At 40.6% G+C, this 26,453-nt stretch overlaps 1 protein-coding gene across 4 annotated transcripts in view; it reads left to right on the forward strand.

Annotated features, from left to right (window-relative positions):
• Positions 1-13,775: 13,775 nt before the first annotated feature.
• Tnrc6b (trinucleotide repeat containing adaptor 6B) overlaps positions 13,776-26,453 on the forward strand; it is a 61,798-nt gene continuing 49,120 nt past the window's right edge. For 2 of the 4 annotated variants that reach the window (XM_027404048.2, XM_027404051.2), the window contains exons 1-3: positions 13,776-13,848; positions 16,776-16,797; positions 24,929-25,273. In XM_027404048.2, the coding sequence (XP_027259849.1) occupies positions 13,792-13,848; positions 16,776-16,797; positions 24,929-25,273 (424 nt within the window). In that variant the 5' untranslated portion in view covers positions 13,776-13,791. Of the gene's footprint in view, positions 13,849-16,775; positions 16,798-21,387; positions 21,563-24,049; positions 24,385-24,928; positions 25,274-26,453 lie in introns of those variants that run through there. The other 2 variants (XM_027404049.2, XM_035440776.1) reach the window with 2 other exon arrangements.

The following is a 26,453-nucleotide window of genomic DNA, read 5'->3' on the forward strand; positions in this document are numbered from 1 at the left end:
TTTGCTTGGGTTTTTTTTTTTGTTTTTGTTTTGATTGTGGCCAGTACTACCCTTGAGGCATGTGATTCTGGGGTGTATAAGTAAGCAGGCTGGGCAAGCCATGGGAAGCAAGCCAATAAGCATCACTCCCCCATGGTCTTTACATCAGCTCCTGTCTCCAAGTTCCTGCCTTAAGTTCCTGCTTTTGGTCATGTTTATCATAGCAGTAAAAAGGGTAACTAATACTTCCTTGAAAGAGGGGAAAAGGCCTTTTTAGTAGTACAAAAAGTATCTCTCAGAAAAACATAAAGTTTACACATAGCTCTTACTAAAATCCTAGACAGTTAACAAGGTTCTCTCATTCATTTTAAACATAATCAGGTTACCTAAATAGAAATTAGGTGCTACACTGTGTCTCTGTGAAGACTTGGATATCATTTCGAATGGGCTAGGCATTCTCTATCTGACCTCATAAATTAAGTGTTGCTATGGCTGTTACCAAAGGCTATATGTAATTCATATTTTAGATTTTAAGTCATTTCCTCCCCCCCATGCAATTTTAATTGAAGAACTGGGTCATATGAGTTCACAAGTCAACCTTATTCTGTAGTTCATTACTTACTACTATTAAACATGTTTTCATTTAGAAATATACATTTCCTTCAGAGTAATTCAATTATTCCGTTTTCTAAATTTACATAACAACTACTGGCATACAAGAACAAGACTTTCCATTTTTACCATTCTGAAAATAGAGTACAAATTATAAGCATTGAGAAGTAGGATACAACTGTCACCTGTGGAATCTTTTGAATTCAGGGTTGCTTTTCTTCTGTGCTAATTTTTTTTTTCATACCAAGATAAGTGTCACAAATAGCACCCTTTCTTGTAGCTTTTCCCAAATTAGAATGCCAGATACAAACTAAATGGGAATGGTACAGTACCACCAAGAAATGAGCTATGACTGAGATTGTCTTTGGAAAGTAGGTAGATAGAAAAAGGGTAGATAGATCATTCACAAACACTTTTCTGGATTACCAAAGAAGTTGATGCTCTGTCATGTATCTGCCTGGCTCACTTGCTATAAACCTTCATAGATAAAGTCCAGTTTGTTTTTTAAGGCACAAACCTAAAGGAATGTGTATATTACTTTAAGAACCAAACATAACTGGACTCTTCTGATCCTCCCTGTGTCTGTTCCATCATACCTGTTAGGGCTAGACTGAGGACTTATGATCAGCGAGGAATGCAATATACTGTTTTGAGTTCGTTTTCTTCACATGGATTCCATAAACTTTAATGTTGCTTTAAAATAGTCTTAGGACATCATTAACCCTCATTTATTCTGTGTGCAAGTGTAGCCTGTGGGAAGGGATAGCTTGGTGGTAGAAGAGGGCCAGGGCTCCTGATGCTGTTGGCAAGAAGTACCCTAGGACCACAAACCTCTTTTCCCCTTGGATGTGCTCAGCTCCTAGCTTCCAGTCAGCACCTGAAGAAAAGAGGCCCTGGTGTGTATGGCCATGGTAAAGCACTCCCTTTTCCAGGTCTTGGCCACTGACGCTGGCCACTGATGCTGTTGGATACTCTGAATTTAGTCAGACCCTATACTTGAATTGCTTTTCAGTTACCATAGAGTGGAGTTTCAACTTAACAGTCTTAATTTATTTCAAAAGTTAATTATTACTGCTGATGTTATTTGAAGTGGGATCTTACTCTGTGGCCCAAGCTGGCTTTGAACTCGGGGCAGTCTTCCGAAGTGCTGAGCTTACATGCACGAGTCACTACATCCAGCTATTTAATCTTTTTTAAATTAATTGTTTTGTTACTGTGTCTGTGAGCATGTTGGTGCCACAGAATGGATTTGGAAGTCAGAAGAAAGCTTTTGGGAGCCTGCCTTTCCTCTCACTGTAATATGGGTTAATTACCTGCTAAGTCACCTCACCAGCCATGTATTCTTTTAATATAAAATAAAAAGTGCATTGGCCCATACCCAGAGGCAACAGATAGCACAAATTTGCCACACCTGAGTGTTTGTGACTGCATCCCCATCTACTGTTAATGTGTTCAGGTTCTTCTAGGTATGTGTACCTTGGTGCAGTGGGTTCTAAGTGACAAATTTATTTTCTTTTATGGATAGGAACATAGTTATCACTCTTGTAATAAGTAGTTCTTCACAAAGCTTCCTTTTCAGTTTCTTGCTATCAAATGTGGAAGGTAGAGTGTTTCTCTGAATTGTGGGGGTTTGTTGTAAGTTTTTGTTTGTGGATTTTTCTGGTTTCTGAGTTTCAAACAGTTCTTTGTGGCTCCAGATTATAAATACTAGAGTATGGGTATAGCCATTATCACAGTGCTATTTCTTAGCCTGTTTGGGTATCAATAGCATTACTACTATTAGACTGCCTTTAGGAGCCTGCCATACTCATTATATATAGGAAAGAACTTTGGGGAATAAAGTGGGGACATAGTGTTAGCAAAGTTTCATTTACCAAAATTTACCTTAAAATCTAAGGTAAAGTACCCCCCCTCCCCCGTCTCCATGTTTCTGTCTCTCCCTCCATCCTTCCTTTCTCTTTTCCCTCCCAACCCCCTTTTACTAGCTAACCCAGAACTTGCTATGTCACTGTGAGGTCAGACTGGCCTTGAACTCCTAGAGGATCCCTGCCTCTGTCTCCCATGAGTGCTGGAATTAAAGACATGTGCCACCACACCTGTCATAAGGGGTCTTTTGAATTTGAAGAACCTTTGGGTTTTTTTGTTTTTGTTTTTGTTTTTTGGAGACAGGGTTTCTCTGTGTAGCTTTGGAGCCTATCCTGGCACTCGCTCTATAGACCAGGCTGGCCTCGAACTCACAGAGATCCACCTGCCTCTGCCTCCCGAGTGCTGGGCTTAAAGGCATGCACCACCGACACCCGGCAAAGCTTTGTGTTTTAAGACCGTCAAATCCACAAGAATGAAAAATATACTTGATGTAGACATTGCTGATTGAATACAAGAATCCAGAGGGGTTAAAGCAACAAGATAGGAAGGTAAAGATGAGAAAGGAGAGGTCATTGTGTTGAAAGATAAATTTTGTGTCTATCAGAGGGGTGTGCTGCTAGTGCAAAACCTCCATGTTAGAAGTCTGTGATCTTGACAAATAGTGTGCACACTGAAGATGGAATCTCACTTGATAAAATGAGAACTTGTTCATAGGACTAGAGGAGTTATTGTGCTGTCATGAAAGCAGATGCCATTTAGGAATTTCATCTATAACTAAAAGAACCTTTTCTCTTTCTTGTATTCAAGATAAATTGGCATATAATAAACTGCTTGTATTTAAACTGTACAATTTGATACATCTTGATTTTATATATATATATATATATATATATTAATATGTTCTTTACCATCAACGTGTCCTTTTACCCACTTATCATCCCTCCTATCCATCTTTTCTCACCTTTCCCCAAACCTCAGTTAGCCTATCTGTCTACCTTCTGTCACAATAGATTAATTTACATTTCCTGATATTTTTGGGCAAATGGAATAATTCAGCAGCTCCTTTAGTCTGGCCTCTTTTACCCATCATCATTATTTTGAGGTTTATTTGTATTGTGTACATCAGTACTTCATTACTTTTATTGCTGAGTAGCAGTCTGTTGTATTCTGTATCTTAATTTACCCATTCACTTCTTGAAATACATTTGAGCATTTCTGGTTTTCAGCAATTACAAAGAAAGCTGTCATGATTGTTTATTTGAAAGTCTTTGTTGGAGGCACACTCTTTGCAAGTGCAATGGCTGGGTCATAAGCAAATGTATGTTTCACTCCTTCAGAGCTTGACAAACTGCTTTGCATAGTGATCACATCATTTCGTAGCCCCGCTATGAGACAGTACAGTTGCTAATGCCAAGCACGATCAGAGTGTATTATTAGTGGAGTGCTGCTGTTTGATGTTTTGATACATGTAACACTATGCATTATTTTACACAGTTCCCAAGGAAGCTTGAAGATGTTATGTGTTACTGACATATTGCCTATCATGCCACAAGATGCAGCTGAAGGCAGGAGAAATGTCTGTACCCTTCTGGAAAAAAGTGAAATGCATTGCTAAAGTTTTGTAGTTGTAATGCTATGTTTTCTTCCTGTGAGCCACTTGAAATGATTTCTGTCTCCTAGCAGTGTTTGGCCATGTCTTCTAATTTAGTATCATGTACAAATTACATTAGCATCCCATTAACACATCCAACAAATGAAAAAATGTTAAGAACAAATCCAACAAAGATATTTGGAGTACCCTACTATATAATTTCCTCTGCCTAGATGGATGTATTCCAACAGGCTCCCTTTCTTATGCATTTGAAATTAAAAACACTTTCAATGAGTAGTTGGAGCACTCTGTTTAACTCTGTTCACTGCACTCCTTTTGTTACTTTTTCTCTTCCCAAATATTCATGTGGTATCATTAATCCTTAATTGGTTTTGATTGGTAATGGTTTGTGCCTAGTTATTTTCTTTCTGTTTTATAAATTGCAAGGATTACCTTTTGTCTTTTAAGGACATACGTACTTGACAAATCACAGGTATTAAATGTCATTTGAAAAATTGTGTTTAAATCTGTTGAGGGGAGTTCTCAGTAGGCAGATACCAAGTGGCATGCACTTCTTTGATGGGCAGAGATAATTAGTGGTGATGCCATCTCAGGGGTCCTTGAGGATCTGAAAGCCAGGCTCCAGGGGAGCTTTTTTCTCCTCTTGGACAGTCAGGAAACTGCTGTGACATTTGTAAGCTTCAGGACCACATCATCCTTGTCCTGCTGTATGACAGGATGTGAATCTGTGTGTTCCCCATTGAAGTTGTACATAGGTGCTCTTTATGGTAACATAAAGGACTTTGTCTTTTGTTATAAGGAAGTCTGGGAAATAGGCCAGAAGGGACTTGGAATTGGCATTGGTGTTAACAGAGCTGAGGTTCGTACCACCACAAAATGGAATAGCAGCTAAAAGAATTACTATGAACAGTGTAGTGTAGGAGAGAAGCATTCTGAATGACCTTGTGGCATCTTTTGTGCTTAAGACAAGAAACACTTGGTTAGCAGAAAACTATAACAATTGGAATGTGGCAGGATGAAGTGTAGATTCTAGGATATTTTTGGAATTGAGTGTCTAGGGTTGTCAACTAAAATTTTTCTAAAGTTCTCAGACATGACTTTTCAAAATGGTTTAAAGTATGGGTCCTGGGGCTGGAGAGATGGCATTTTTTGCTCATGCAGTGGACCAGGGTTCAGTTCCCAGCACCCATATGATGTTTCACAGCTGTCTGTAACTCCAGTTTCATGGGATCCATTGCCCTCTTTGGATCTTTGCGGGCACCAAGCACACCCATGGTACCTATACATACCTGCTTGTGAAACTCTACACATGAAATAAAGTGAGTAAAAAAATTTAAGTATAGGTCCCTGGAATGTGTTAATTAGAAGACAAAAAAAAAAGGTAGTAGTTGATGTATTTTTTTTTTAATTTTTGTGGTGATAATTGTAGATTTCATGTGCAGTTGTAATAAACAGTACAAAAGAATTTTGTATACTCTTTAACCCAGTTTCCACTAGTGGTAACTGCTTATAAAACTATATAGTACAGGATCATAGCCAAGATTATGACATTAGTACAACCCATGGATCTTACTATTTATGTATGTATGCACATAAATAGTTCTACACAGTTCTGTCACATCTCTGTCACTATGGAGACAGGGCACCTTTATAACCTCCTCTGCCTTGCCATCACCTGCAGCCTATGGCAACCACCCACTTGTCCTTTCAGAAATGTTACGTAAATGCCATCAGACAGTATATGATTTGGCTCCTTTCACTCGGCAGGACTCCCTGGATACACACTAATAGCAGTTTGCCTCGGGCACGTTATCCATGTTGGGAGTGTGACTGTATCTGTTCAGGTCTGTCTACTAGTCTATGGAGTTGTTTTTAAACTCTGGAACTATAAGAGCTGCCACTTAGACACCCAAGGTGTTGGGGTGGTCTTGGAAGCTACTGATGGCCAACTATCCAGACCTTTATAAAGGGAAGATTCTCCTGAATAACTGCAGCCATTTCCTGTCCAGTTGAGCCTCAGCCGTTAGTTTAAACTGATTGTTCGTTTTACTCTAGTGACTGTACTAGCCAAGATACTCACAGTTCTTCCTTTCCTATTCTTCATGGGTGATCTTTTAACTGGGCTAACACAGTGTGACTGCATATGTGCTGTCATACAGTACACAGCCTTTGGCATTGACTCTGTCACTCAGCATAACTCCCTGGCAATTTATCTAGGTGGTGGTATAGTTTTTGCTCATCCTTTGAAACACCAATGCCACAGCAAGCTCTCCTCATAGTACTCAGAAGTGCATGGAGATGGAGAACTGAACACTAAGAGCATAGGCTCCCCCCCCCCCCCCCGTTGCCTTTATGGTTAACAGGTCTGGTTGATAGCTCTAGGAAGGCCAGATGCACTGGCCCTCTTTGCTGTTCAACTCTTGGCCTCTGCATAATACTCAACATCAAGCAGATACCATAGGAATAAATGAATGAGGCAGAAGAGAGTATTTTCAGTAACAGTCTGGGGCTTTGGGAGTGTCACATGGTAAGCATAGGAAAGTGTGAGAGTGTCAGTAGACTGGCTGTGGCTCTCTGCCTCCCTCTAAGAAAGTAAGCCCCTAACAAACATCAGGCTCTTTACTAGTCTTAACCTTGTCACCTCTTCTCTCCTCTCCTTTTCCTTTTCCACTTCCCCTCTCCCTCCGGCTGAAGCTCACAGTGTTGCCCAAGCTCTCCTCAAACTCCTGTACTCCAATGTGCTCCTGCCCCAGGTCCCCAAATGGCTAGACTACTAGCACATAGTATGTGCTGTCTGATAGGAGTTTTCTCCATTTAGATCTCTATTCAGGTGCCACCATCTCAATAGTGGCAGCAAATGTCTCACATTGCCTGTCTCTTCATCCAGCTGTATTCATGGTATTTGTCATGATTTTCTGGCATTGTGTTTCTTGTCTCTTTGTCCAGCGTGTCAGCACTCTGTAGACAGGGACTGTTTCCTTTGCTTGCTGTTATGGATCAGTAACTGGTGTGCCACAGTCATGAAGTGTGCTTATTAGATTTTAGCCATTACTTGTGAGACTTTCTTTTTTCCTTCCCTGAAACAGGGTTTCTATGTAACCCTGGCTGTCTGGAATTTGTTCTGTAGTCAGGCTGGCCTCAAACTCACAGAGTTGTCTGCCTCCCTGAGTGCTGGGATTAAAGGTATGTGCCACCAATGCTGGCTTTGAAGCTTTTCTTTAAACATTTCTCCTATTTAAAGGACAGAAAGCATTGTTCACTCTGTTGTTTTTTTTTCAACTTGAACCCAGGGCTTACATATGCCAGGCAAGTGCTCTATCACTGAATTACACACACACACACACACACACACACACACACACACACACACACACACACACACACACAATTGGGGGGGGATACTTGCAGTGTTCACTCTTTCGATGATAGGTATTTACATGGAGCCCCTCCTTTGTTCTCAGTACCTGTGTGGGGCAAGTGACAGGAGTCAGGCTGATACCACCTCCATACACATCCATGTATTGAAGTGTTCAGGATGCCTTCTCTGGATAAGTCCTGTTATAGTAGATCTCAATATTGATACCCATTGGAAGAGGTAGCCTTTTGGTTGGGGGTGGGGATACTACAGGGTTTTGTGAGTCTGATTCTGTGTCCAGTGTAGGAAGATGTCTGCCTTATGATTTTAAAATGCCTTTATTCTGAGAGCACTCCTATCTCTTATTGCTCCTTGATACTTGTCATTCCCTGTGTAGAGTGTGTTCTTGCTATCCACAGGGACCAGTGAATGCCTTGCCTCAATGGTCTCCATTCCTAGGCCATCTTACCAAAAGCCTTTCCCATGTCAGATAAGACACTGCCCTCTTCTGCCATTCTCCATCAGTTCACCCTGCCCTGTCACCACCTGAAGCATGTATTTTAGGCACATATTTTGTTGCATGCCCTGTTTATTCCCTGTTCCCTCAGCAAGCTGAAGCCTCACCTTGTCCCAGAACTTGGGAAAGTGCCTGGTTCATGTTGAGACACCTAGTGTTTGTTAAAGAACAAAATCCATTTCCAGGCCACCTGGTAGAAAGACAGGATTGTGTAAAACACAGAGAGGTGTCTCTAAGCCACATCCCTAACAAGACCAGGTACACTACTGAAAGCCATTTTATTGACTTTAAGGTTAATGATAGCATAATGTCTGCCTTAATATCTGCAGGATAACAGTTGTCTTGTGTACAGAAGAGGGCAAATTTCTTTGGAATTTGAGTTGGTAAGGAAGATTTCATTGAAGCAAGTGGGTATGAGAGCTAGAATTTGACAGTAGACAATAAAGGCACTTTGTTGGTGGTGGTAGGTGTGCAGAATGAATGAGTAGGGGAAGTAGAGGTTGTATTTGCACCCTGAGTGCCAGCCAGTACTGGGGAGTTGTAATCCAGATCAACTGTTCTTAGCCTTCCTCTGCTTGGTGTCAGGCTGCAGGAGCTTTTGGGCAGATTTCAGAAATGTCTGCTCCATTGTTCTTCAGTATTGTGAACTTTCATGAAGAGCAGGATTCTTCTGTACCACAGCTCAGGCATTATTGGATGTTATTCAGGTATTGACTTTCTCTCGTGTGTGTGTGTGTGTGTGTGTGTGTGTGTGTGTGTGTTGTGTCTTTTGTTTGCCTATATATACTTCAGTTCCTCCAGTACAAACACATGAAAGCAGAAAGAACACAGATTTGCCTCCCACAGGGGCAAGTGCTCGTACCTGGTAGTAAACCCAGCTCCTAGACAATGCCCCTTCTCCTTTTATGTCCAGTCTGCAGAACACGGGTAAGCAGATGGGCTGCCCTGGCCTGGCAGCCCCAGTTTCTAGCCAGGAAGGAGTCCCTGGGGGCTGTGAGGGATTTGAGGAGCCCTCAAATTTCATACATATTTGGAAACTGAGTCCACCTGGAGACAATATTGCCTGGCAAGTAGGAAATCAGTTTATACCTACTGTATGTGCTGAATTGATTCAGTAACAGTTTGGAAGGGAAGAGGTAGGTACAAGAGAAACAAATCCACCTGCCATTTATACTTAGAAACTGTGGATGGTTAAGGGAAACCCACCTCCTCACCTGGCATTTACATTTGTTTTGCATTTACATTGTTTTATTTATTTTTGCATGTTTGGTAAAGTTTTATTACTATTTTTTAATGTGCATTGGTGTTTTGCCTGCATTTATGCCTGTGTGAGAGTATCAGATCCCCTGGAACTGGAGTTACAGACAGTTGTGAATTGCCATGTAGGTTCTGGGAATTGAACCCAAGTCCTCTAGAAGAGCAACCAGTGCTCTTAACTGCTGAGCCATCTCTCCAGCCCCAACATTTGGTAAAGTTTTAATATGTAAATTTAAGGAATATATTTGTATCAGCAGTTTTCAAGCCTAGTTGCATGTTAGAACACTTGGGAGGAGTAGTTTTAAAAATCCCAGGGTGATTCTTATGTCACCAAACTGGAATGCTGCCCGGGTGACAGTTTTGTGTTTGTTGTTTAGGAAAACAAGTCTTGAATTTAGAGTTCGATATGCTTTTGAAACATCCCTTTTTGCTTGTTTCCTGAGTTGCTCTGAGAATGAGCCACTGAGCTAGTGCCCAGGAAGGCATTTGCAGCCCTTTCTCCAATGCTGTAGTGGTTTTTGGCAGACAGAGATTCATCTCCTGTACTCCTGAAATGTGACCACCAGAAGCAAAGATCTAACCCTGCACAGTGGTTCTCCAGAGGCTGAGGCAGGAGAATTGCCTCAAATTTGAGGTCAGTCTGGACTACACAGTGAGTCTAAGACAGCCTGGCCTGCTACTGTGAGACCCTGCCTCAAAATAAACCAAAACAAAATACAGTATTGGTTCCTTACTGCCATTGACTCTTCAGCCCCCACTGAAGGATTTCCCTCCCACTATTGCCTCCTAATTGCAACTTTTTGAGCCTTTGTAGCAAAAAGACTGCCTGGTGGTTTGGGGCCTATCTCCTTAGTTTCCCTTTACTCATAGCAGGTTTTCAAGCTTTCCTTGACTTTGACCTGGGAAACTTTCAAACCATTTATTTTGTAGTTTGCCTCTTAGCTCTCATGGTGCAGTTTTCTGATAGATCCCCAGTAAGTCTCCATGATGGCAACAGGGAATAGATTATTTGATTGAGGTGGTGTCTGCCAGCCTGCTATTACTCTTCCCCTTCAGAATAAAAAGTTGTTTTTTGTTTTTGTTTATCAAGACAGGATGTCTCTGTAGATCGGGCTGGCCTCGAACTCACAAGAGATCCGCCTGCCTCTGCCTCCCTAGTACTGATTAAGGTGTGTGCCACCACAGTGCACAATATTTTGTAGGTAGATTCTTAAAACTCTTTGAATGTCCCATTCCTCTCTCATAATTTATTCATTTCTTATTTTTCCTTTGGCCTTTGTGTTTTACTAATTTATATAATGGTTTATAACATCTTCTAGCAATACTTACAACGATCTTATGTCACCCCAGATAGTGGAATCCCCTTCAGACTGTCTTCTAATTTAAGGACTCCTATTTTGTGGCAAGCAGTCTGTTTTCATATTAAACTTTCCGGGACTGAACCCCTGAATTAGTGTTTTGGTATGCTCCCTCCCAATAACTGGTTCTTTTAGTTAAGAATGGTACTTAATAGCTGCAAGTCTTTGTGCTAAATTGGATTTAATCTCTGCCAGCTTACCTCTAGTTTCAATGGGATTCCTTGCCGCAGGGAAATAAGGTAGATTTTGACCATCTGAACACCCAATGCCTTCCTCTGGCCAGCACACAAATGTGTGCACACACATGCTAGCTAAATAGGCTATTACTATTTGAATATTCCTTATTTTGTAGCCTCACAGTTACAGATATAGGGAGGGAGGGTGGGGGAAAGGAGAGAGAATAAGTACATAGGTAGTTACATGTATATGTTATGTCTGTTTATTGAAAACAATGAGTACATGTTGGTCACCAATTTAGATCCAACTCCATGTGTTTGGTTTTTTCCCCATTGCATTTTTGTAACTCCTTTTTTTTTTTTTTTTTTTTTTTTTTTTTTTTGGTTTTAGAAACCTGGATGCTGTTGTCCTACTAACCTACTTTATTGTCACCCTTCTATGTGCTAGTGCCTTCCCATTGCCATTGGAGTGGGTGTCCTCCTTGCTCTGCTTGGGCTCTGAGTCAGTACAGGGATCTTTTAGAGCTCCCCAAATGGTATTTCTTATAGATAGGGAACACCTGAATTAAGAGGCGAGTCCCACACTGTTTGAGTCAAGCAAGTCAGTGGTGGGCTTTCAAATATAGTTTGGCAAAGTAAAAATTCCCTAAGAAGGTAAAAGGTAAGGAGAAGACTTAAATTCTACCAAGATGCTGTTGAAAAACAAAAAGAAAAAACAGGGAGAAAGCAAAGCTTGCCTCCTAGAAAGCTTTGAAAAGTATTTGCTTTGAATAGAAATATCCTTCTAGTGTACATGAATTTCATTCTCTTCCCTGAATTACTTGTTTATAGGAAAGAATTTGAAAAAGTTAGTTGTTTTTTGAGAATGTATCTTGTTAAAAAACCTTTTTTAGTGTAGCATTTTAAATATAAATTTAATTTTGGAAATTTTAGACATAAAAATGACAACTTGATTTTTAAGCAGGAGATGTTTGGACTGTGACTGTCCCTCTTCTGTAAGCAGTTTCACTATGCAATGTGGGAACTAAGTTGTAGTAACAGGAACTCTCATCCTCTCCTTTTGCTCCATGAGAGGCATCACAGCATCCCTAAATTTAACAGGAAAGTAAATAATTTTTTAAAATACTGTTTTGTGGATTTTTGTTTGTTTGTTTTTGACAAAGTGTCCCTATGTAGCTAGCTTATAACTCAGCAATCCTCCTCACTCTTTCCCAGAGTGTATCCCACATGCTGGAATTACCCACTGCCATGTCTGGTGTAGGAAATTCTTGTTTTCTATGGGGAAAATACTGATGGTCTATTCATGAGTGCCCACTTTAGTTCTTGCCCTGTTTGCTTTGTGTAGTTGAATGTTTTTGACTAGATCCACTTTCTTCCCTAGACTCTACTCCCTCTGGAACCATTTTTGTGGGTTTGCCACTTGCAACTTTATTAGTTCCTTGTTTCTTTAATCTTTTTATCTTGGTCATAGTCTAGATGATGTCTGTGAAGCCATGAGCTAATATGTTATTACTTAAAATCCTAACTGCCATAGGCTGTGTCTGTTCCCTGCTGTGGGGACTTCCCACAGCTATGTCTCTGACTGCTTTCCTCACCAAGGTTCAGTTGGTGAGGGGCTTGTTGCCCAGTGGGAACTCTGTAGTTGAGGTTATATTCTTGGTTAGTTGGCCTTTTTTCTCAGTAGATACATAGAATGAAAGCTGTTGGGCATTAGAATAAATGTTATATTTCTTTCTTTCTTTCTTTCTTTCTTTCTTTCTTTCTTTCTTTTTATGCAAATAGCACGAGGCTTTAATGCAGTTGTTTAACGAGCTAACCCCTAGCTTGGGCCTTTCGTCCACCCACTATGGCGGATGGCTCAGGAAAGACCAATAAATGTTATATTTCAAAGGTACTTTGGATTTGCAATGTAAATTGTATAATTTTAAGATGTAGCACAATTCCTCAACTGGAGGTCTATTAATATGCATTGGTGTTTTGGGGGGGGTTGGTTTTGTTTTGTTTTGTTGTTTGTTTTTGTTTGTTTTTCTGCTGAGTGGAACAGATTGACTTGATTTGTGTTTGTAGGAAAAAGATACAGCTATGAACCCACATACCTTCCTTAAAAACACATATAGTGAGATCAGATCTGAACTCCTTTGGTGGGGATGGGGGAGTGTCGAGACAGGGTTTCTCTGTGCAGCCCTAGGTGTCCTGGAATTCACTCTATAGACCAGGCTGGCCTGGAACTCACAGTGATCCGCCTCCCGAGTGCTGGGATTAAAGGCGTGTATGTGCTGCTGCTGCTGCCACCACCCTTTTAATTTATGCTTTTGTTTTAGGAAAAACAAAAAACAAAAAAACTGGCAAGTGGTGCATACCTGTAATCCCAGCTCTAGGACAGAGGGTTACAGTTCAGAGGCCAGTAGATTCCTAGGGTTTACCAGCCACTCAGTCTACTAAAAACAGCAAGCTCTAGGTTCCATCTCAAAAAAAAAAAAAAAAAAAAAAAGAGGTGGAGGGGCTAGAAGAATGGCTCAGAGTATTTGCTCTTCTTCCAGATCAATTCCTAGCACTCAGTTGGTGGTTCACAGCCTTCTTTAACTCCTGTTCCTGAGATCCGATGCCCTCTTCTGGCCTCCTCAGGCACCAGCACACCTATAGTACAGACAAAACACCCATACCCCTAAAATTAAATTAAATTTTAAAAAAAAGCTAGAGTGATGGAGGAAGAAACCCAGTCTATTAGAAGCCATCTATGTATTATATTCAAAGCAAACCCACTACTAAGTAAAAGTACATTAATAATTCTCTTGAATGTGTCTATATACAGATACTATAGAAATGCTTGTAGGCCTCTTTGAAACCAAGCTTAATGTAATGGATGTTTTATGAAAGGGATGGCAAGCCATGACATGGGAATACCCAACAGGCATGAGTTTTATATGTTCTTTTGGTTTAAGTAAGTTATTAGTACTGTGATCTTTGCTACAGAAGTGGAATGTAGATGTGTGTATATAACCTTTACAGTGTGTTACTTCTTTTACAGAGAGAAGGAGCAAGAAAGGGAAGAACAGTTAATGGAAGACAAGAAAAGGAAGAAAGAGGATAAAAAGAAAAAAGAAGCCACCCAGAAGGTGAGTTGGGCATTTAGGTCTGTCTTCATATTTGCCGGGCATCCATAATTAGTGACTGCCTTACTTGAATACCTGATAATGCTGCCCAAGACATTAGTTTGTTTGAAAGTTTAAAAATTTGAATGGATGGTGGTGGGCTGAATGTCTACTTAGTAAAGTGTGTTTTGAGTTCAGTCCTCAGCACTGGAGGGAGAAAAAAAATGAATGATGCCAGTGTAACTTTATTAAAACATTGACTTTCATTTAGGGCTAAAATTAAATTTCTTCCAAACAGAAATTAAACATGAACCCCTTTTCACTGTATTCAGTGGCAGCTTACTCTTTCCAGAACCATTCCTGAGTAAACCATATTAAATTCCCATTCATGAGAGAGGTGTAAAGAAGGACTCCATTCATTCATTAGGCTGATGCTGCAAAAGGAGCATTGTGTAATGTTGGCAGGACTTGGATTCTAAATGTCCATCTGAGAATTGGCTGTTGTAACAGCACCAGCATTATAAGACATTCAAACATGATTTAGATTTGTTGCTTACAACTGGGAAAAGTATTGACTCTTACACAACTGATCTTCAAAGTAGCATTCCAAGAAATAGTTACAATGGAGTAAAGCCTAAATTGTAGTCATGAATTGGTATGTGGACCAAACCCATTCATTCTTGAATAATTGGGGACTATAGAAAAATGTACGAGGGCTTTTCACTAGAATGGAGCCTGAGCAATTAGTAGTGGGGAGCAGGTTTGTTTGAAGGTACTTTTCCAGAGTGTAGTATAGTACGGTTAGCCTGTCCTTTAATGCAACAATGTAAAAAGCACTCTAGGGAGTCCTAAGAATAGATTGTTTAGGTCAGACTCAGTCTAAGTGTGCTAGGATCTGTTTTGAAGGCTGCTTAGCTACAGGACATGCACTCCACAGATGACCATGTTTTCATAGATGGTAGTGATCCAGAATGATTACCAGCCACACATGACTTTTAAAAACCATGGTAGCTTTCATTTAATTACATTTTGGATAATATATTGGAAGTATATAAAACAGGGCCTACATAAAAATGCACCCTTTTTGTTTTTTTTCGAGACAGGGTTTCTCTGTGTAGCTTTGGAGCCTATACTGGCACTCACAAAAATGCACTTTTTAATATGAATTTGTTTCTCACCATATTTTTGTTTCATCTTTTATTGTTTTGTGAATTTCATACATATATACAATATATATTTTGACTATATTTGCTCCTCCCATTCCTCCCCCCACTCCTCGGATCCACCCCACTGCCAACTCCCAATATCCTGTCTTCTTCATTTTTTTATAGCCCACTGATTGTAATTTGTACTACTCATATAGTCAAGGGTGTGGGGCCATCTACTACTATGCTTAGTAAGGGCCTCACCCTTAAAGAAAGTTTACCCTGCCTCAGAAGCCATCAATTGTCAGTAGGTCCTCAGCTAGAAGTGTGGCTTCTAAGACCCCTCCCCTCTTGGTGCTGGATTATTAACTGGGTTGGTTTTGTGCAAGTGTTTTCTAACTGCTGTGAATTCGTAAGTGCCGTGATTCTGTCAGGTCCAGAACTGTTTTGGTCCTTCTAGCTCTTATTGTCTTTCTGCTCCCTCTTGCTCTGTGGTTCCTGAGCCTTGGGGGCATAGCATTAATTTTTAATAACTCTTCCTACAATGTTTGATGGTCAGTGTAAAAGTGCTTTAGCAGATTGACAGTTTGTAAAAGCGGGTCAGATGTTGTCTTAACAATGTAACAGATCCATGGCTAGGAATCCTGCTTACTTGCTTTGGGATTCTTTTCTTTTGTGGACCTCTTGTGGTTTTGCTTTTATATTATAAGGAGTATATGATGAGTGTCCCTGTGTCATTGCCCCCCACACACACACACACACACACTACCCTGTAGCAATATCAGAAGTAGTTTCCATCTGTCTTCTAAAGATTTCCACATACACATCCCCAAGCCCATTATGTATTTAGCAACTCATCATTTTAGGCTTTTTCATAGAGTCTTACTTATTACTTGAAGTACTTTTAACAAAGCATTCATAAAATTTTGTTCAAAATTTGCACAATTCAGTCTTATATTCTGCTTTATAACTTTTATGATAGCAGCAGGTATCAACTGAACATTGGCATGGCTGTCTGATGTAACCCTTTACCAAAACCCTGCCGGGGGTGGGAGAGGGGTGACTATCTCACTAGATAAATGGGTAATTGAGATCACATAGACTTGGTTTTCTTTTTATATTATTATTTATTTAACTTTATTTTATGTGCATTGGTGTGAAGGTATCAGATCCCCTGGAACTGGAGTTTTAGACAGTTGTGAACTTCCATGTGAGTGCTGGGAATTGAACCCACCCAGGTCCAATTCCACAGCAGCCAATGCTCTTATCCACTGAGCCATCTCTCCAATCCCAGACTTGGTTTTCAAATCTTCCTTTACAACCACGATTGTTGCTTTCAGGATGAGCCCCTCCTGCTTTTTAAGGTTGAGCTCAAAAGTATTTGAGTTCATACTCAGGAGGGAGTCTTTTTGTGTTAATGTTGAGTTTAGTTTCTGGCCATAGCTGTTTGATTTTCTGAAATTAGAGCAATCAGAATGTCTATTCCCAATACAGGGACTATATCATTTAGCAGGTAGATTTTTTTTTTTTTAAGTTACGGGGTTTTTGTTTTTTGTTTTTTGTTTTGCTTTGTTCTGGTGTGTTTGTTTTAAATTTAGATTTCCTCCTAATCTTAGTTGTGTGAGTACAGCTAGACATATGGACATAACTTCTAGAAAGATGTCCAAATTGACTCAGTTGTTTTGGATTTCAGCTAAGCCTGGGCACTGTGTATCCTGACAACTTGAATTGCTTGAGTTAATAGAATTAAAATGCTCTTATAATACAGTACTGAATTTAAAAGCAAATCTGTTATTTGTTTTGCAGGTCACGGAACAAAAAACCAAAGGTAAGATTTTTATCCTCTTTTTGTGTTTAGATTTCACTCTGCTGTTGACTCAGCCTGCAGTGCACTCAGCAGAGAGTGGGTGCACAGTAATTAAGGTGGGTTGTTTGTGGCCACTGAAGAGAGCAGTAATGACAAACTAAAAGCACTCAGCATTGTCTTTCTAGTTGGCCTTACATTTTTAGAAAGCAAAAGGGTAAATATTTTGTTTTAAAACTGTGTGAATCATGATTTTGAACTGAACTCTTTCAGAATTTTTAGTAGAACAGTGACAAACTACCAGCTCCTAGTTTCAGGTGGGAATTGCAGAGTGCACTTACCCATCTTGGTACATGGAATGCATCAAGTCTGAAACTGGAATGTCAAATCTAAAATGTTCACAGCCTTCTGAACTGGGGCCTGGACTGTGGTTTGGTTTGGTTTTTTTTTTTTTTTTTTTTTTATACCAAATTTTGAGTAAGTTAACTTTGCTTTAAAAAACTGATGTGTTGCAAACAGAAGCAAGTGGCCCTTAGGTCATTCTCAATCTAATACTGTCCTTTTCTGTGGGTTTTTTTTTTTTTCTGCTTCCCTAGTTCTAATTATGTAGTTTGTGTTTTGTTTTTAATGATGGTCACTGGATTAGCAAGCCTTAAGAATGGGAGGGAAAATTCCTTGAAATAATGCTTACTTTTGAGCACTTAAACATGTGGTTCTCCATTGGGTGTGCATTAGAATAGTTCAAATAGTCATCAAAATACATGCACTCAGGCTGCTGCCAGATGTTGTGTATCTAGGCTGGAACCCTTGTAGATGTACTTTGAAGTGTCCATGAAACCTCAGAACATGAAAACCATTGCCTTGGCTTAAAAGAAAAAGTCAGATAAGGGTAATGGAGACTTGGATTTGATGAGAGTCCCTTTAATGAGGAGGTGGTTTGGGTGATTTGGTTTGATTTGGTTGATTTTGTGACTAACAGGCCAAAGCATGCCATTCTGTGATAGAAGGCCAGTAAAGGTGGTCCATCTTCATGGGTGTTTTATGTAAGGATAGCTTTCTTAGGAAACCTAATTATGAAAAATAAATTCTCAAATAAGTACATATTAATGTATTATATTTCGAATCAAAGGTTTATCAAAGACTGTCCTGGGACTTTGTAGTGATTTAGAAAGTAAATTGTGAGAAACTGTTGTTATAATTATCTTAATTGGTTAGGAGGATAATGTTCTCCTCCTTGTCTAGTTCAGCCAGTTCCCAACCTACAAGTAGGCTTTCTTCTAGAAAAATCCATCAAATAATATGCATTTTTTCCCTAAGTCTATTTAGAAGTATACTTTGTGAATGGACTTTGGAAACAAATATTTATCAGACTTGGCGGGGGGGGGGGGGGTGGATTCACTATATAGCTATAGCTAATCTGGACCTCATGGTGTTGGACAAGCTGGCCTTGACCTTAAAATGATCCTCCTGCCTCTGCCTCCGAAGTGCTACGATTATAGGCACATGCTAGTGGCCTATTAAAGGACTTTTACAGTGGGCATTGGTGTTTCTTGACCAGCCAGGCTCTGTGTTGGTAAAACATAAGGAATATGGTAGAACTTGGGTTCCTAAGCCTGGCCACTTAAGCCTGCTTCTAGTTTATAGAAAACAAAGCTCACTAGGCAGTTTTTCTCCAGATGGTAATAACGATACCAGGTTTTCACGAGTTCGAGCACACGCACACAGAGTTTTCTCTTCTGCCAAAGTTTTAAAAGTCAAACTTTCCTTCCTACGTACTTCCCTCTCCTTGGGTCTTTTTCATACCTACTGTAGATGAAACATACTTCCCTGTCTCCTTAGTCTTCCTACTCCCTCAATGAGAAAATCAAGTCACATTATCCTAAAGGGAGGGAGATGAGGCCTAGCTTGGGTCTCTAAGGATTTAATTGTTGGAACCAGGGAAAAGGCGGGAAGTTTTAAAAAGCGCATACATATGTACATGCGTGTATACGTTTCTATTTCTATTTGAGGAGTGTCAGACTCACCAGCCTTGCTAGGTTTGTTCCATTTCTTGGTCAAGTCTTTGTTGGGCACTTTCTACCTTGTTCTTTTCCCTGAGCTGACATTTCTGGGTCCTGTTCCTCCCCCGACTGACATTCACCTTCTTAAGCGATCTGCCCTTAACTCTGAATCTACTCTTTCCCCAGCAGAGAAAAAGAAAAGACTGTGTTGGTGCCATGTCTTGGGTTGTACAAGGACTGAAGTAAGATTTTTCTGTATTTCAGAAAAACAGTGGATTGGTTTTTTTGTTCTTCCTTTATCTTCCACTATTAAAAATAGTACAGTAAGAATCCCAGAGAGGAGAGTAGGACAAGGACTTCAGTTAGTTCTCTGAGGACATGGGCTAGCTGTGCCTACTCAGCTAAAAAGAAGAAAAAGCACTTGGGCAAAAATTTAGATTCTCTTTTGTAGATATTAGACAGGAGCAAAACAGTCCCTATAATCAGGCACTAGGTCAGATTTAACTAGGTGAAATTTAACAGGGAAAAGGGTAAGGCTAGGGTTAAAAGCCCAATTACATGAACTACATAATGGCAGAATTTGGCCATAACAATTTAGCCTTGTTAAAGGGTGCTATAGGATGATGATTGCCTTAATGAGAACTATCAGTATGGAATGAAATGACAGGTTTCTAAAAACTAGCATGACCTTTAGCTGCTACAAAGTATCCAGACTGGGAATTGCAGGTCTGTAGATGTCAGTATGGAAAGGGAAGTCTCCATGGACTATGCATATTTTGGGTCAGGTTGGCCAAGAAATTTATCACTTCAGGCAGTTTTAAATATGTGGGGTTGTTTCACTCTCATGTCTTCCTAACTGGGGACCCTCAGGTGGGGCTCTGGTGGCTAGAATGGAACATGTCCACAGTAAATATCTGGGGTTTGTTTTGTTTTTTCCAGTGAGGCTTATTTTGACCCTAGACATACCAAGTATGAGTCAAAGAAGTGGGTGCAAGCTTCCAGATCAATGGGTCAGTTTTTTAGAGACTGTGGTTCAGAGCACTAAATCATAACCTTGCCCCCCTACCCCAGTGGCACATATCTTAAGGGAAGCATTTCCCATGGTCATATCTTGGTTGTGTGTCATTTACTACACTGGCTTCTGAGTTTTTTTCAGGAAGCATAGTATAGTGAGTAATATGGTAGTGGTTCAGATATACTAGCTACAAGGCCCCCAGGTTGTAGAGGCACTTGTGTGTTCTAATAGGTGGGAGCATTTGGTTAGAAATGGAACTAGGGCCAGTGAAATGAATCATTGGGTGAAAGTGTTTGTCATTCAAGCCTGATGATCAGGGTTCAATCTCTAGGTTGGTGGTGGAAGAAGAAAACAAACTCTCAGAAATCGTCCTCTGACCTGTTCACGTTTTGTAGCATGTACACACCTGCATTTTCTCTCATACATAACTATACACACACAAATAAACAAACAAATAGGGAGGTAGGGAGGGAATTGCCTCTCTCTGAGTGAATATGAGCTGTTAGAAAACATACGTTTGAATAAATGAGCGTCAAATTCTCATGTGGGAAGAAACAATGATGGACAGTGCCTGGATAAAACAGTGGTGATAGCTGGGCGTTGGTGGTGCACGCCTTTAATCCCAGCACTCGGGAGGCAGAGGCAAGCAGATCTCTGTGAGTTCTTGTAGACCAGAGTGGTCTACAAGAGCAAGTTCCAGGACAGCCTCCAAAGTCACAGAGAAACCCTGTCTCAAAAACCAAAGGGAAAAAAAAAAAAAGAGGAAGGAAGTAGAGTTGAGCTTTGGGTTCCTAGGGAATGATGTGTGTGTTGGGTGAGGACAGACTGAATCTTAAACACCTCTAGGCTGGAGCGCAAGTTTGGTGATGACTTCACTGTTCTATGAGATAATGGAGCTTAGGGCTGGGACCAAGTTGGAGGGGAGCAGAGAGGATAAAAGAGACCTAAGTTTGAGATAATGGTTTAGGAAACAATTACACAGTGATAATTAAAGCTTCTGCAGAAGAGTGTGTTCTCAAACAGCTCAGTGTAAGAAGTAGGGAACCCCACCTGTTTGTATGGGTAGATGGAAACAACTAACTACTGCAAGTGTCCTCAGTCCACACACACAGACAAATATATGTGATTCAAAAGAAAAAACAACTTAAAGATGTAAACTTATGTGCTCCGTGTGGTGACTTGTACCTGTTATCCCACCCAGACTTGAGAGACTGAGGCAGAATAAAGCTTGTTTCAAAATTCCAAAGTGAGTGAGTGTATGTCTGTGTATGCACATATAGTTAATGGCCAAACTAGCTGCCCTTTTGGAATTATAATTAAAAGGATGTTCAAAAGCAAGGGCTGCTACAAGCTAAATCTGACCTGCTGCTTATTTTTATACTGCCTGTATACAAAATGAGTTCTTTATATTATTCAGTTGTTTCAAAGAACAGCGTCCATGAGAATATAAAATTCCTGGCTCACCACCCCTGAATAAAGTCTTACTAAAGCCACAGTTTATGCCTACTTTCACTCTTCTATTACACACTTGAGTTGCTGAAGCTAAAGCCTTATGCCCAATGAAGGCTAAATATCTACTGTTTGACCCTTGCTCCACAGTATGGAGGACCCCAAAGGAAAATGAGGAAGAATTGAAGAGCTATCCAGAGTAAATTCAAAAGAACCGGTAGTCAGGAGCTGCAGGCATGGCGACAAGTGACCAGTGCCCTCTAGACTGGCAGTGAAGACACTGGTGACTGGAGGAGGAAGATGTTGAGTACAGAAGCCAGTGTGTGTGAGTGGAAAGTGAAGAAGTAGAGACAGTGGTGGAGGTCACTGAGAATTGTGGTGTGGGTTAGTCACCCACGAGTAGGTCTGCCTTTGAGATTTTAAATGGTTAACCAAAAATAGTATATTTTCTATACCTCTGTTTTTGTTTGTTTAGTTTTAATTTTGTTTTTGTTTTATTGGGGATTGAATCTAAAATCTCTTGCTCACCACAGAACTACATCCCTATCCCTTTTACAAACATTTCCAGATGAAATTTATGTATGTTTTTGGTCTCATTAAGATAAAGTGATGCTAGCTTGTATTGGTTCTGTGTACTTGTTGGGTCTGTTGTGCAAATATACAGTTCAGAAGCTTGCCATGTACAAACGTTTCTTAAAGAACTCATGGGAAAATGGCACCTTGCTGATGCTTTCAGAATGAGGACAAGTAGAAGCTGAAACTGCAAAAAAGAAAAAAATGTGTAAGTTAAGAGAATAGGAAGGGGAACAATTCAGTCAATAGAGTATGTAGTTTTTAAAGTATACGAGTAGAAATTAGAAAAATTGGACACAGTATTCTACAGTGTTTTATTTCCTGTGAGACAGAGACTATATTTATTTGAAGCATAGACTTTGGTTTGGTTGTTGTTTTGGTAGAATTGAACCAGAGTTGAGCTAGGCAGGCAGCCACATCAGCCCTAAAGCATAATTAGGCTTTCTCTGGCAAAGAAACTAAGACCTTGAGGCTTTTGAACCCCTACACCTATTTGGTTCAGTGACTAGAGTAGCTCATTTTTGAACTATTTATGCTTCAGCCTACAAATCATTGCTATTGAGAAGAGAGGCCTGACAGGCAACACATTCAGACTTGGTACTCTCTGATACCTGACACTCTCGAGGTACACTATTCTGATGTCTTAGCTTTGAACTTGGGGAATCAGTAAAAATGTTTCTGCTCCTGCCTAACAGTTCCTCCAGTAGATGTCAAGGGTTTTGCTTGACTTTAAAATGTTGCAGACTGAATTTATTTATTGTATGTGCATGTGTGGTCACAGGACAACTTGTAGGAGTCATCTCAATCATTCTAGCATGTGAGTTCCAGGTATTTTAAGCTTGGTTACAAGCACCCCTACCCACTAAGCCATCTTGCTGTCCCTCATTTGTTTAAAGTTCATAAAGAAGTATAATAAAGAAAATAATTAGCCAGGCAGTGGTGGCGATCGTCTTTAATCCCAGCATTTAGGATACAGAGGTAGGCAGGTCTCTGAGTTCGAGGCCAGACTGGTCTATAGAGCTAGTTCCAGGACAGCCAGGGCTGTTATACAAAGAAACCCTGTCTTGGAAAAGAGAAAGACACAGAGGGGGAGAGAGGAGAGGAAGGGGAAGGAGGATCTGGCCATGCCCTCCAGCACAGTTTGCTTTTCAAAATAAGACCTGGAATTTCAGCAACTGGGCTCCAGAGATAGCACCATGCCAGAGGAAAAGTAGTGGAGCTGTGTTCTCATTATCACATATGTCCTGTCTTTGATATGATTGGGAGAAAATGCCACATGGGAGTTGTACAAAGATTTTTGTACAATGTATAGCACTCACCAGGGTTTGGTAGAGTAGAGGTCCTAACCCATTTGTAGAATGGCAGTCTCACAAACTAGCTGGGAAGAATTCCCCTAACCTTCCAGAAACAAATACTTCATTTATCAGTTATCTGCCCATCACCTGCTGTAGGTTATGCAGTGGGCACTGTGTTAACATTAGATGGCTGGCTTACGTTTTTACTCTGCTCATCACGTTACAGCCACCTCCTTTTTACTGGGACGCCAGTACTATATTATAATTGGCTAGGAATAGGCATATGAGTTTCCTGGAACTTACTTCAGCCAACTATTCTTTTCTCCTGTCACTCACAGTATTCAGTAATGTTCAGGGGTGGCTAGTCTGGGCCCCTGTTTTCTGATGATGTATCTCTCTCCTCATAAAGGAGCCGACTAAACGGCAACATGCTGGCCCAGCATCAATTCAGCAGTCAAAGCAATACTGCTACCAGAGCCGGCTGGCAGGGGTTGGGCCTCAGATTATTTCTGTAGTACTGCCAACTGGGTAGATTTTCTTGCAGAAGTGGATGATCTTTTTTTCAGGAAAGTATTTAAAACTCTTGTTCAAGAATAAGTACTGATTTTATAAAAGAAATGTAGAGTTGTGGTCTTTTGTCAGGATAAAGACAGAAGGTGCAGCGCTAGGAACCTCTGTAAGCAGGGTTGAGGTAGGTAGGAGCCAGTAGGTCCAGCAGGGTGTAGTAATTTCATGGTTACTGTGCGCATTTCTATGCTGTTTGACATTTTATAGCAATGAAAATGCTAAAATGGATTTTCTAAAATAAAAGCTAAAAGATTTCTAATGTTTCTGTTATGTAAACTGTCCCTGATAAGCCTTTGCATCCAGGTGGCTGTAGGAACCAAAGTCAAGTGGAATTTTGTAATTCTCTAGGTCTGTAGTCCTCTGTAGGTGCCAACTCTGTATCTGTCTTACAGGGAGGAAAATGAAAGATGGTTTCTGTTCTTGAGGGACTTACGGCCAGTGAGAGAGAGGTCTATAAGTAGAGATTTCTCATGTAATTCACTGTGTTGCAGGAACATGGAGAAAGCATTCTCTACTTGGCTTCAGAACAGTTCACAGAGGTCTTCAAAGACATGGAGTGGTTGTCTATAAGTTAACTTAGAGCGTTGCTAACAAGCCTGACAACCTGAGTTCCAGCTCCGGGACCCACATGATCAAAAGACCCACCTCCCTCAAATTGTCCTTTGGCTTCCATGTGCTTACCATAGCATGTGTACACACAGAATAAGTAAATGTAAATAATAATTTTTTTTCCTTAAGAAATTGGAGGATATCGCCTGGCATTGGTGGCACACATTTAATCCCAGCACTCGGGAGACAGAGGCAGGCGGATCTCTGTGAGTTCAAGACCAGCCTGGTCTACAGTGTGAGTTCCAGGAAAGGCTCCAAAACAGTACAGAGAAACCCTGTCTGGGAAAAAAAAAAAAAAAGAAAGAAAGAAAGAAAGAAGAAAGAAATTGGAGGATAAGAAGGTCCCTTGGGCTACTAAGGATTTGAACACAACCATTTCTACCTTCCAGGATTTGGTGAAAGTGGTGATTATTTCATTCCCCACTTAATTGACCGAATGTGCTATTTTTGATTCTTTGTTACTGTCATCTGCTGCCACCACTCCTACCTTAATAAAGTGAATATCCTGGCAGGAATTTGTAAGGCTGTCCCTTGAGAACAGAACAAAAGATTTGTCTTACTAGAATGGTCTCATGTGAGCTTTCTTAAAAACAGACTTTAGAAAAATATACTTAATTTCAAAGACTTTCCTAACTCCTGTCTTTCAGTGCCCGAAGTGACGAAACCAAGTTTAAGCCAACCAACGGCCGCCAGCCCAATTGGCAGCTCTCCATCGCCACCAGTCAATGGTGGCAACAATGCCAAAAGGGTGGCAGTGCCGAACGGACAACCGCCAAGCGCCGCCCGCTACATGCCTCGGGAGGTGCCACCGCGATTCCGTTGCCAGCAGGACCACAAAGTGTTACTAAAACGTGGGCAGCCCCCTCCGCCGTCCTGCATGCTCCTCGGGGGTGGGGCAGGGCCTCCTCCCTGCACAGCACCTGGAGCAAACCCAAACAGCAACGCACAAGTGACAGGAACGCTGCTGCAGAACGAAAGTGGGACTGCACCAGGTAAGACTCTAGGGGCCAGCTTCAAAGGGAGAGAGAACATTTTCCTTGTTTATTTCCTGACAGCAATTCCACTAAAATCATTGCTAATATAGAGAGTACTGTGCAGAAGATGGGAGAGGATCCCAGCATAAAGTATGCACAAGCAGTTCTCTGAAGCTGTGTTATGGTGTCTTGACATGAAACGCTAATAATAGCATCCTTTACCTCCTAGGTTCTGTGGTTCATCAGCTGTGTTCAGGAAGTGAGACTTACATAGGGATTTTTCTAAATCTTCTAGAATCTTAAGTTTCCAGAATGATCACATAGTTGTATAGAATCTGGAGAGAACACCAGATAATACCATTCAGTAGTTTTTTAACTGGGTTTTTTTCTTCTTCTTCTTCTTCTTTTAAATCAGTGTTTAGTTTTATAGCCCTGGATTTTTATTTATTTATTTGTTGGTTTGTTTGTTTGGTTTGGTTTTTTGAGACAGGGTTTCTCTGTAGCTTTAGAGCCTTGTCCTGGAATTCACTCTGTAGAGCAGGCTGACCTTGAACTCACAGAGATCCGCCTGCCTCTACCTCCCAAGTGCTGGGAGGCGTGTGCCACCACTGCCCAGCAGAACCCTGGATTTTGAGCTTTGTTAAGGCACTGTAATATAAACATGAGAGTTCTTTCTGTCTTTTGAAACAGGATCTCTTGATATAGCCCAGGTTGGTGTCAGACTCACAATCCTCCTGTCTCAGCTTCATGAAAGTGTGTGCCACCAAGAGTTTTTAATGAGTTACATAAATAAATAGCAAAGAGTTTCCATTCCCTTTAAAAAAATTAATGTGCCTTTTTATATTATATTAAATTTTAAATCTTGAACTAGACAGAGAGAGCTCAGCAGGTAAAGTGGTTGCCACCAAGCTCAGTGGCCTGAGTTCCATCTTCAGGCTCCATCCATGTAGTAGAAAGAACTGATTTCCAAAAGTTGGCTTCTCACCTCCATATGTGTGTCATAGCACACATACAAATAAATAAATAAAGATAATTCTACAAATACATTTTGAAGAAAAAAATAGACTTTGAATATCATTAAGCATCCAGTCTCAAGGTGTTAAGACTCTGTGCTTTCTCATATGTATATATTGACAGGGTTTCTCTAGCACTGGCTGTCCTGAAATTTGCTTTGTAGACCAACCCAGTCTCAAACTCA

This window comes from Cricetulus griseus, chromosome 2 (genome assembly GCF_003668045.3).
Source record: "Cricetulus griseus strain 17A/GY chromosome 2, alternate assembly CriGri-PICRH-1.0, whole genome shotgun sequence".
Taxonomy (NCBI): domain Eukaryota; kingdom Metazoa; phylum Chordata; class Mammalia; order Rodentia; family Cricetidae; genus Cricetulus; species Cricetulus griseus.